This window comes from Mesoplodon densirostris, chromosome 3, assembly GCF_025265405.1.
Source record: "Mesoplodon densirostris isolate mMesDen1 chromosome 3, mMesDen1 primary haplotype, whole genome shotgun sequence".
Classification (NCBI taxonomy): Eukaryota; Metazoa; Chordata; class Mammalia; order Artiodactyla; family Ziphiidae; genus Mesoplodon; species Mesoplodon densirostris.
The window spans coordinates 39575684-39588476 of NC_082663.1; the positions used below are offsets into that span (position 1 = coordinate 39575684).

Genomic DNA, 12793 nt, shown 5'->3' on the forward strand with positions numbered 1-12793 from the left:
ATATTTGGAACATTTCCCTCAGGATACTAAATGTTTTTATATCAATAGTCTTAATAATGGGTAATTAAAAAAAATTATATCAACGTGCCATCGTTTAATTCCTTATTATTCAATATTCTTTTTTTTTTTCCTAATTTCTACTCTTACATACATCCTTCTAGGTAAAAGTTAGCACGTATTTGTTATAATTTTCTTGGGAATGTTGTTGTCAAGGTCTCTTTGCCTCACCAAAATGTCTTTTGCACATCGTTAGTGATCTATCCTTATCATTGTATTTAATGGCTCTCTTTTAACATGTCTGGCTGTAGGTATTTGACTTCTTATATTATGAATAATTTGCTGGTGTTCAGGGTCAGCAAATTATGACCACTGGGCCATAGGGCCTGTTTTGAACAGCTCATGGTGTTTGCTTTTTTAAAGGGTTGTTAAAAAAAAAAAACCCAAAGAAAGAGAAATATGCAACAGAGACTCTATGTGGCCTGAAAAACCTAAAATATTTACTCTTTTGACCTCTTTAGGAAAAGTTTTCTGAACCCTGAAGTAGAGGCATAAAATAAATGGTTCTTGTGCTTGGTCCTTCTTCTTGTCTTAGTTTCTGTATAATTTCATAACTAAGTTGACATACTTTTGTATCTAAATTTGCATATATGCCTATATTTGTAAAGGGTTATAAAGGTTTTTATGAATAGCACAGATGTTTTGACGCAGACAATTAAAGAATTCCTATGCGAATCATTTTATCCCTTTTCTTCTTTATGTAACCTTTAAAAATATGACCATGAAAAAACAAAAGTAATTTCATAAATAGTGAAAATGTGCTCAGTGTTTTGATATATTTTTAAGGAGAGGATGGAGAAAGCATAGAGGCTGAGTTATTATTTTCTAACATGCTGCATTTTTTTGGTCATTGATATCAAAAAGCAAAAGGACCCTCTAGATTCCTTTATTCATCAAATTACATAAAGCCATTTAATCATTAAAAATGCCTTCTCTAAACCCTATAAAAGTGCCATAGTTTTGTACTCTGTTAGCATTATTTGCATCTATCATACACAGAAATTTTCATTGAGTACTTACTATGTGCCAGATACTATACTGTACAATTTTGAAGTTGAACGTGAGTTCAATGCCTGGCTTCCCACTGACTTCTTATCTGCCCTTTGAGAACTTGTTTCACTTTCCTAAACCTCAGTTTCCTCATCTGCGAATGAGGATAATTATAGTATCCCTGTCAGAAGGCTATAATGAGGACCTAATGAGATCATCCATTAATGTTTGACCTGGTTTCCAACACAAAGTGATAGTTTATTGAATATTGAATCGGCTAAGCACTTGCATAAGTAAATAGGATACGTGTATTCACATCCCAGGTCTGCTACGAAGTGATGACAGGTGAGTTACTTTATTACTCTGAGCCTCAGTTAGTGGACATATAAATTGCAAATGGTAATAGTACCTGTAGTGCACTATGATCACAGGTATGCAAAATCCTTAGAACGATTTCTGGCATGAAAGTGCTCAATAAATATTGGCCATTAACTTTTGTAACTTCTGTTATCTCTATAGTTTTCTCCCTCACTATGATTTGTATTTGTAACTTAAGAAATTTATTAAAATATCAGAAATAGGGATGTGTGTATGGAGAATATAAAAATTGCTGTTTTTATGATCTTTGTTAACTATATGCTAGTTTGTGGCACTATGTTGGCTGGAGAAAAGTTGGTCTCCATAATGTCTTTATGTGGAATATACTGTTGTTACTTGTTTTAATTGTGATACGTCAGACCTTTAGAGCTGCCTGTCAAAACATAGTGACATTTAAGTGGCAGAGCACCTGGACCAGTTTCAGAACCACCATCTAATGTGACAGGAAAACTTATGGGCACATTACTGTGGCAGTCACTTATCCCTCCATCCCTTCCTCGTGTCAGAAACTCCTTTCTTGTCCTTAGAAGCAGCTCTTCATCTTCAGAGAGTACAGTGAAAAGTGAGTGGTCACACAAGAAGATTGTTTAGTTTGTCACAGAGAACTGGGAATGTTTGAAACTATGAACCAAATAACTCTTGAATTTATGTATGCATTTGCTTGAACATGAAGATGGAAAGATATCTATATCTATATGGTATAAAGAGGTCACATAAGACCACAATCCAACTAAATTGAGTTAGTTAATTCATGTCCACAGTCATTTCTGAGCTATCTGTGGAAACGAGAGATGAAAATTCATGATTAAATTTTAATTTAAAATAAGCAAGGACACACTATCTTTTAAGCAAAATGAAAAAAATAATGTTAATCTTTGCTTTCAGGGAATATGGAGCCATTGATGATGTAGATATTGATCTGCATATTGATGTTAGCTTTCTTGATGTAAGTATCACTTGAAGCAATATGATTGGTACATTTAAAAAACACACTTTTATTCTTGGAAGAAATTTAATTTTAGTTTCTCTTGTACATAATACTATAAGTAACATAATGACTTTTTCAAAGTGATTTATGAAGAAATGCTATGACTTGTCAAAAAAGCAGAGATTTTATATACATATATATTTTTTCCATCAGTTCTTGTAATATATTCTGAAACTTATGGGTTTGTAGTATATCATTATTTCTTAAGTTTTCACTTTAATTTTTAGATTTAGAAGGCAAAAATTAAGAGTACTTTGGCTTTCTTTTCACAAGCGAATAGGTTTTGAAATAATTTATAGGCCTTAATGATTTAAAATAAGTTAAAAAAATTTTATCTGGAAAAAAATCAAGAACTCTAAAAGATGACTAATTCATCTTTCAAATATTTGCACAGGAGGAGATTGCTGTGGCATGGGAAGTGATTCGAACAGAACCTATAATTGTCCGACTACACTGTTCACTTACACAGTATTTAAATGGCCCAGGTCAGTTTTATTTCTCTATTATTTTGAATGTTCATTAGTTGTGCATTGTGCATTAAGTAAAATGACTGTTCATTTGGTAATTCTGAACATAAATGCAGCTAACTTCATAATGATACTTAAATATATTTGCATCCTAGCAGAGGTGCTTTATGACCAATATAACTATTGGAAGCAGAAACATATAACATTTAGTTTTATAGTTTTCAGAAGTTGACAAGTTGCTGTGAAACAAACACAATAAAACCTAAAAGAGAATTTTGCATTTAATAGATTCTCAGTAAGTATACTTAGGGTTGCCCTTAAGTTTAATTATTTGTGTCTCTGAACCTGAGATTTAATTTTAATGTTTACTTATCTCACCTTTGATTAGTGATGAATTTAGCCTAAGTGTAACATATTTCTGTTTTTGAAAATGGAGATCATAATAATATTTTTGTTTTCCAATACCTGAAGGGATGATTTTGCTTTATCTCAAGGAATAGTTGTTTATAACACAGGACCCTATTATAAATCTTGCCAAGACTTACTGGATTTAAATGTTTTCTCTGCCTACTAATACTCTCTCTCTCTCTCTCTTTCTCTCTGTCTCTCACCCAGACACACACACACACACACACACACACACACACACACACACACCTGCATCTACTCATATTATTTCAGTTATCTACTGCTGCAGAACAAACCACTTTAAAACGAAGTGGCTTAAAACAACTTCTCTCTCACCATTCTTTGGGGCTCAACTGGGCAGCTTCTGCTTGGGGTCTCCCGTGCCTTTACAGTGGGCGGGGTTTATATCATTAATGGCTCCACTAGGTTGGATGCTCAAGATGGTTGGATTTCAGATGGCTAGCAATTGATACAGGTGTCATTTTGGGACCATGCAGGGCTCAGCTGGGGCTATTAACTAGAGTGTCTCCTTACACAAGGCTTCTTCGTGTGGTTTGGGCTTCTTGTAGTATGGTGACAGGGATCCGAAAGCAAGTGTTCCAAGAGACAGGGTGTGCTAAAAGGCTCAACGGCTCTTTCACTGTATTCTGTTGATCAAAATTGTCAATGAAGCCACCCAGAATCAAGGTATCAGGACATAGACAGCACCTCTCGAAATTGTGGCCATTTTTAATCTGCTGTGCACACATTACCGTGGTCTCTGCACATTTCTCTTTAGGCATATCAGGGAACTTATATCTACTATTAGTTTTCACATAAGAAAAATATTTGCCCTTTGAAGTTTATGAAATATATAGGGAAGTCTCTCATTTTGAAAATGTCTCTGTTGTCACCATTTTTAAATTTTTGGATAATGTATTCTACTTAAATAATCAACATACAGTAACACATAGTAACTGATGTGATTTAATGCTAGGCAAAAACAAATAGATGTGACATATCTTTATTTTGATTACTTCAAATATATAGAAATGTAATAAAGAAGAAAAATAATTCCTCATAATCCCTCTATACTGAGAAACCTGTAAATCGGTTGGTATTGTTTCTGTTTTCTGTGCACATGTGGTTTATTTTCATAAAGTTGATATCAAATTGTATGGATACCTGTGTGCCTTAATGTTATGTCAGGAGCCTGTCCTCCAGTCGTTAAATATTCTAAAATGGAATGATTTGTAATATCTGCACAATATTCCAGCCTATAGGTGTATGTGTTTTTGCTGTTTTCCCACGTATTCTGCTGTATCGCTAATATTTTTCTTTCTTTAGTGATTTGATGTGTACTTATTCTATTTTATTCTGATGGTGGTTAAAAGCAAAAGAAGCCCTCATGTCTGAACTTTTCTTTTTAATTAATGGGGTTAGGAAGAAAATTGGGTAATTTAATCTCTACTCAACCCAATTCCATTTGTGTGAGATGACGATGTGGCATGCTTTTATGTAATCTTACCACTGTTATTCATGTGTTTATGTAATCTTGAATTTTAGGCAGAGATTTTCCATTCACAGTATCTCTTTAAAGATTTGTCACATTTGCATGGTTTTATATTTCAACAGTTATATTTTAATTCACGTTTAGATCATTTTATTGCTCAATACTATTTATTTAGTATCGCAATTCATCTGTAATTTCTTATTTTTCCATCTTTGTTAGTTGATTTACATGTTTAATAGTTTGTAAACCAAAGAAACGTGAGGGTTATGCTTCATTTTTCATAACTAAGAATGACTCTTTGTTTTGTGAACGAGACAAACTTGACCAACTGTAAATTTATGGGCCCATAACAGTTCCCCCCAAAAAGGCAAAAGTGCTTTAAAAACTTCTGCTAGTCTGTGTCTGAAGTGTTTAACTTTGTTCATTTGTAAGAAATCTATCTTGGTTTTGTTTATGTTTTGTTATATGTACTTATTGAGGTATTTTTTTCTCTTTCTCTTTGATACTACTCTTTATATATTTATTTTTGATTGGTATGCTTACCTTCTTTATCTGCTCGCCCCAATATATGTAGATTGGATCTAATTCCCGTATCCTCCATGCTGTTTATCATTTCTCATAGTCTTTCATCCATCACCTCTGATTTTCTAAGTTTTTTTCATTTGTCTTCTACTCCATTGAGTGAATTTTTTTCATAATTTAGTCTTTGATATAATGTTCCACTTCTATTTTTAATTTTACTACAATCTGCTGATACCATATTTCCCCTCTTTATTATCAATTGCTTTCATTTTATTTACACATCATTTTGAATTTTGTTCACAAAATCAATAATCGTCCAAGAATTATAATTTTGTTCCTATAGATGTGAGTTTTGTTTTCCTCAGAATTCAAGCAGTGTCGAAATGCACTTCTTTCAGAAATTAGTGTGATTTGTGTATAATTTCTTCCAATAAGAAGAGTAAAGACTCTTAATAATGAAAACAGGAAATACAGAGACAGTGTGGGGAAAAAAAGGGGATAGTAAAGAAAGAGAATTCCAGGGACTTCCCTGGCGGTCCAGTGGTTAAGACTCTGCGCTTCCAGTGCAGGGAGTGTGGGTTCGATCCCTGGTCAGGGAACGAAGATCCCACATGGTATGCGGCCAAAAAATAAAAATAAATAAAATATTAAAACTTCTTTAAAACAAAAAGAGAATTGCACATTTACTCATTTACTGTACTCTAGAGTTAGTTCTGATAAGAATTGAAGAAATACACCTCATTATCCAATTTGAAATTAAAAATAAAGATTATTTTTATTGTACATGGGGAAATATACTTTAAAAAGACAAGGTTGTTATGATTCTTATGGTACTATATATATTTTCCAGAATTGCTGGTATATAAGTCTATTTTATGATCTCAAGAACAGGGCTGCTTTTAGTTTAAAGTGATAAATAACTGATGTTATTAAAAATGTTTCCCTGTGCAGATCCTCTCATTATTGATACCTCTACCTTTACACGATCACAGTGTGAGACTAATTTCCACATATCTTGAGCGACCCTCAGTTATTGCCTTCCCAACCTAAATTATGAGACAAGGAAAAATTGAACAACTTTTACCTTTTGTAAAACAGAAAATATTTTACTAGTATATCTTTCTCATTCTATTGCCCCCAAAACTGAATGCTGTGGGGAGTTTGGTTGAGGTAAACTTTTTTTTTTTGAGGTAAACTTTTAAGAATAGACATTTCTATAATAGTTATTACTTTTCCTATAAAGGAGCATTTATTTGTAGATTCTACTTTTAAATGTTGAACTGTTCTGTGTTTTTGGTTTTTGGTTTTGGTTTTGCCTTAAAGGACTGATTTTAGCTAAATTTATTCCTGAATATTTGTGTACTACTTGTTTGCTTAATGGCACTTTTATATTACAGTTTATTTTCTAACTGATTGTTTTGGCTATCAAAAATATATTGCCTTCCTTTTTAAAATTGTGGTAAACATAATATAAAATGTACCATTTTTAAGTGCACAGTTCAGTGGTATTAAATACTTTCACGTTGTTGTGCAGCCATCACCAGCATCCATCCCCATAACACCATGTATTCTTTTTTTTTTTAACATCTTTATTGGGGTATAATTGCTTTACAGTGTTGTGTTAGTTTCTGCTATATAACAAAGTGCATCAGCTATACATATACATATATCCCCATATCCCCTCCCTCTTGTGTCTCCCTCCCACCCTCCCTATCCCACCCCTCTAGGTGGTCACAAAGCACTGAGCTGATCTCCCTATGCTATGCGGCTGCTTCCCACTAGCTATCTATTTTGCATTTGGTAGTATATATATATATGTCCATGCCACTCTCTCACTTTGAAGGAAGGAAAGAATATATAGTAGACCTAGGTTTTATATTTCTTGTGAACCCAGTTAGGAACTAGAATATAGTCCTATACATATAATATATCCTAAGAAAATACTTAGTAGTAATTTGATAATTATTAACATCATGATTTAAATTAGTAGATATAGTACAGGAAAAAATTTTATTCTGTATGTGACTTGCTTTTCATATGATGGCATACAATTACTTTTGTTTACTTCTCACCAATCATATTGTACGTTGCAATTTGGAGTTTTAGTCCTCAGCATTGAAATATTTTTGGTATTTCTTCCTGTTCCAGGACAAAAATCAGAAAAATAAAAGGTATTTGTTTAATAAATTGCTGTACTTAAAAAAAAATCTATTACCTTTACAAACATTAAAAAAAATAATCTAAAACATTTTTAGGTTTACAGAAAAACTGCAAAGGTAGTACAGAGTCCTCATACACTCTACATCCAATTTCACTGATTACTAACATCTTATATGAATACATTAAATACAATAAAGTACAATAATTAATTGCATTAATTTTAATAGTAATAAGAATTTTGTCATTTGAATTTTGGAATATTTTTAGAAGTAACATCTTGTTAGCTCTTTCAGTGTATTCCAAAATTTGAGGTCATTAAGATTTTATACTACTAATTGAGTCAATGTTGGTGACATTTATTTTCTAGTCATTCATAGTATGAATAAGTTTTGGCCTTTGTATTATTAATTTTTAGGATAATTAATATATTCTGGATAAACAGTTGTGTCTATTATATCTCTTCTTTCTCTATATATATGTCTTATACAATTTTCTTCAGTGAAGATTTCATTTCTAGTGTGTTTTGGATTTTTCTGCATTTTTAAAAACCAGATCCCTTTTGCTTCTTTGCCTCCATCTTCCCAGTTACTTTTTCCATCTACCTGAGAAGAGACTGTGTCTTCTTAAATCTTAGAGAGAACACACTGTGTTCTAGTTTTGTCATCTTTTTCCTTAAAAAATAATTCCCCTGAGTTTTCAAGTTAGGGTTTTTTATTCACTTTTCTATAGCCTTGGGTTTGGGAAACTTGGGATTGGAGTGATGTACTCTCTATGTTAAGGATTAGAATGTTTTCAGGAAAGAAACTGATGGGTGATATAACACCCATTTTATTTGATCAGTGGAGTGTTTGTATCTCAGACTAATGACCAAGATGGTGAGGCAATTGGGGATACCAGCCTGGTTTACTATGTTGAGCATGTGTGGTCTGAGACTGTCCTACTTAAGACAGTCTTTGCTCTGTCTTATTAATAACTGTTATCCCAACTGTTAGTATGAATGGTGCTACCCATGCTCCTGTGCAATATCATCCTTGCATTTGCATGCTAGCTTCCATCTCCTTTCACCTAATTAAGATACCCTTCCAGCAGTTCTCTCTCTCCTTCTTGTACTGTTCATATCTCTTTCTTCTAAAAGATTTCCTTCAGAAAAAAAAAAATTCCTCTCATCTTTAAAACAAACACCTTTAGACCTCAAATCACTCTTGTTAGTCCCTAACACTCTGCTTCCCATGACTGTTAAATATCTTCATTAGAGTTTTCTCTATTAGCTTACTTCAGGTTTTTTTTGAAATTCTATTTATTTTTTCTACAGCAGGTTCCTATTAGTTATCTCTTTTATACATATTAGTGTATATATGTCAATCCCAATCTCCCAATTCATCCCACCACCACCACCTCGCCACTGCTTTCCCCCACTTGGTGTCCATACACTACTTGTTCCCTACATCTGTGTCTCTATTTCTGCCTTGCAAACCAGTTCATCTGTACCATTTTTCTAGATTCCACAATATATGCATTAAATATGATATTGTTTTTCTCTTTCTGACTTACTTCACTCTGTATGACAGTCTCTAGGTCCATCCACATCTCTACAAATTCGTTCCTTTTTATGGCTGAGTAATATATTCCATTTTATATATGTACCACGTCTTCTTTATCCATTTGTCTGTTGATGGGCATTTAGGTTGCTTCCATGACCTGGCTACTGTAAATAGTGCTTCAGTGAACATTGGGGTGCATGTGTCTTTTTGAATTATGGTTTTCTCTGGGTGTATGCCCAGTAGAGGGATTGCTGGGTCATATGGTAATTCTATTTTTAGTTTTTTAAGGAACCTCCATACTGTTCTCAGTAGTGGCTATATCAATTTACATTCCCACCAACAGTGCAAGAGGGTTCCCTTTTCTCCACACCCTCTCCAGCATTTGTTGTTTGTAGATTTTCTGATGATGCCCATTCTAACCAGTGTGAGGTGATACCTCATTGTAGTTTTGATTTCCATTACTCTAATCATTAGTGATGTTGAGCAGCTTTTCACGTGCCTCTTGGCCATCTGTATGTCTTCCTTGGAGAAATGTCTATTTAGGTCTTCTGCTCATTTTTTAATTGGGTTGTTTGTTTTTTTAATATTGAGCTGTATGAGCTGTTTATATATTTTGGAGATTAATCCTTTGTCTTTTGATTCATTTGCAAATATTTTCTCCCATTGTGAGTGTTGTCTTTTTGTCTTATTTATAGTTTGCTTTGCTGTGCAAAAGCTTTTCAGTTTCATTAGGTCCCATTTGTTTATTTTTGTTTTTATTGCCATTACTCTAGGAGATGGGTCAAAAAAGATCTTGCTGTGATTTAAGTCAAAGAGTGTTCTTCCTATGTTTTCCTCTATGAGTTTTATAGTGTCTGGTCTTATGTTTAGGTCTTTAATCCATTTTGAGTTAATTTTTGTGTATGGTGTTAGGGAGTGTTCTAATTTCACTCTTTTACATGTAGCTGTCCAGTTTTCCCAGCACCACTTATTGAAGAGGCTGTCTTTTCTCCATTGTATATCCTTGCCTCCTTTGTCATAGATTAGTTGACCATAGGTGCATGGGTTTAACTCTAGGCTTTCTGTCCTGTTCCATTGATCTATATTTCTGTTTTTGTGCCAGTACCATATTGTCTTGATTACCGTAGCTTTGTAGTATAGTCTGAAGTCAGGGAGTCTGATTTCTCCAGCCCCTTTTTTTCCCCGTCAAGATTGCTTTGGCTATTTGAGGTCTTTATGTCTCCATACAATTTTAAGATTTTTGTTCTAGTTCTGTAAAGAATGCCATTGGTAATTTAATAGGGATTGCACTGAATCTGTAGATTGCTTTGGGTAGTTTAGTCATTTTCACAATATTGATTCTTCCAACCCAAGAACATGGTATACCTCTTCACCTGGTTGTGTCATCTTTGGTTTCTTTCATCAGTGTCTTATAGTTTTCTGAGTAGAGGTCTTTTACTTCCTAAGATAGGTTTATTCCTAGGTATTTTACTCTTTTTGTTGCGATGGTGAATAGGAGTGTTTCCTTAATTTCTCTTCCTTATCTTTCATTGTTAGTGTATAGGAATGCAAGAGATTTCTATGCATTAATTTTGTATCATGCATATTTACTAAATTCACTGATTAGCGCTAGCAGTTTTCTGGTAACATGTTTAGGATTATCTGTATATACTGTCATGTCATCTGCAAACAGGGAAAATTTTACTTCTTCTTTTCCAATTTGTATTCCTTTTGTTTCCTTTTCTTCTCTGATTGCCATGGCTAGGACTTCCAAAACTATGTTGAATAATAGTGGCAAGAGTGGGCAACCTTGTCTTGTTCCTGATCTTAGAGGAAATGCTTTCAGTTTTTCACCATTGAGAATGATGTTTGCTGTGAGTTTGTCATATATGGCCTTTATTATGTTGAGGTAGGTTCCCTCTGTGCCCACTTTCTGGAGAATTTTTTCATAAATGGTGTTGACTTTTGTCAAAAGCTTTTTCTGCCTCTATTCAGACGATCATATGGTTTTTATTCTTCAATTTGTTAGCATAGTGTATCACATTGATTGATTTGTGTATATTGAAGAATCTTTGCATCCCTAGGATAAATCCCACTTGATCATGGTGTATGGTCCTTTTAATGTGTTGTTGGATTCTGTTTGCTTGTATTTTGTTGAGGATTTTTGCATCTATATTCATCAGTGATACTGGTCTGTAATTTCCTTTTATTGTAGTATCTTTGTCTGGTTTTGCTATCAGGGTGATGGTAGCCTCATAGAATGAGTTTGGGAGTGTTCCTTCCTCTGCAATTTTTGGAAGAGTTTGAGAAGGATGGGTGTTAGCTCTTCTCTAAATGTTTGATAGAATTCACCTGTGAAGCCATCTGGTCCTGGACTTTTGTTTGCTGGAAGATTTTTAATCACAGTTTCAATTTCATTACTTGTGATTGGTCTGTTCATATTTTCTATTTCTTCCTGGTTCAGTCTTGGAAGGTTACACCTTCTGAAGAATTTGTCTGTTTCTTCCAGGTTGTACATTTTATTGGCATAGAGTTTCTTGTAATAGTCTTTTATGAGCTTTGTATTTCTCCAGTGTCCGTTGTAACTTCTCCTTTTTCATTTCAAATTTTATTGATTTGAGTCCTCTCCCTCTTTTTCTCGATGAATCTGGCTAAAGGTTTATCAATTTTGTTTATCTTCTCAAAGAACCAGCTTTTAGTTTTATTGATCTTTGCTATTATTTTGTTTCTATTTCATTTATTTCTGCTCTGAAATGTATGATTTCTTTCCTTCTACTAACTCTGGGTTTTGTTTCTTCTTCTTTCTCTAGTTCCTTTAGGTGTAAGGTTAGATTGTTTATTTGAGATTTTTCTTGTTTCTTGAGGTAGGCTTGTATAGCTAAAAACTTCCGTCTTACAACTGCTTTGCTGCATCCCATAGATTTTGGATCATCGTGTTTTTTTGTCATTTTTCTCTAGGTTTTTTAAAATTTCCTCTTTGATTTCTTCAGTGATGTTTTGGTTAGTTAGTAATGTATGGTTTAGCCTTCATGTGTTTGTGGTTTTTGCGTTTCTTTCTCTGTAATTTATTTCTAATCTCATAGCGTTGTGGTCCGAAAAGATTCTTGATATGATTTCAGTTTTCTTAAGTTTACCAAGGCTTGATTTGTGACCCAAGATGTGATCTATCCTGGAGAATGTTCCATGTGCACTTGAGAAGAAAGTGTAATCTGCTGTTTTTGGATGGAATGTCCTATAAATATCAATGAAATCTATCTGGTCTATTGTGTCATTTAAAGCTTGTGTTTCCTTCTTAATTTTCTTTCTGGATGGTCTGTCCATTGGTTTAAGTGAGGAGTTAAAGTCCCCCACTATTATTGTGTTACTGTCGATTTCCTCTTTTATAGCTTTTTGCATTTGCCTTATGTATTGAGGTGCTCCTATATTGGGTGCATATATATTTATAATTGCTGTATCTTCTTCTTGGATTGATCACTTGATTATTATGTAGTGTCCTTCTTTGTATCTTGTAATAGTCTTTATTTTAAAGCCTGTTTTGTCTGATATGAGAATTGCTACCCCAGCTTTCTTTTGATTTCCATTTGCATGGAATATCTTTTTCCATACCCTCACTTTCAGTCTGTATGTGTCCCTAGGTCTGAAGTGGGTCTCTTGTAGACAGTATATATATTTAGTTGTTTTTCTGGGGTTTTATATTGTTCCTTCTTCTGGTACATAGTCCTCTGCCTTTTCATTTGGTCTGTCTTTCTGTGAATGTCATTTTCATTCCACAGGCTGCAGAATTGTAGTTCTTCTTGCTTCTGCTGTCTGC

General features: G+C 33.7%; 1 protein-coding gene across 2 annotated transcripts in view; it reads left to right on the forward strand.

Annotated features, from left to right (window-relative positions):
* Positions 1 to 12793, forward strand: part of PARP8 (poly(ADP-ribose) polymerase family member 8) — a 177518-nt gene that overhangs the window by 111432 nt on the left and 53293 nt on the right. For both annotated transcript variants that reach the window (XM_060091685.1, XM_060091686.1), the window contains exons 9-10: positions 2311 to 2371; positions 2808 to 2898. In XM_060091685.1, coding sequence (XP_059947668.1) covers positions 2311 to 2371; positions 2808 to 2898 — 152 coding nt within the window. The remainder of the gene's footprint in view (positions 1 to 2310; positions 2372 to 2807; positions 2899 to 12793) is intronic.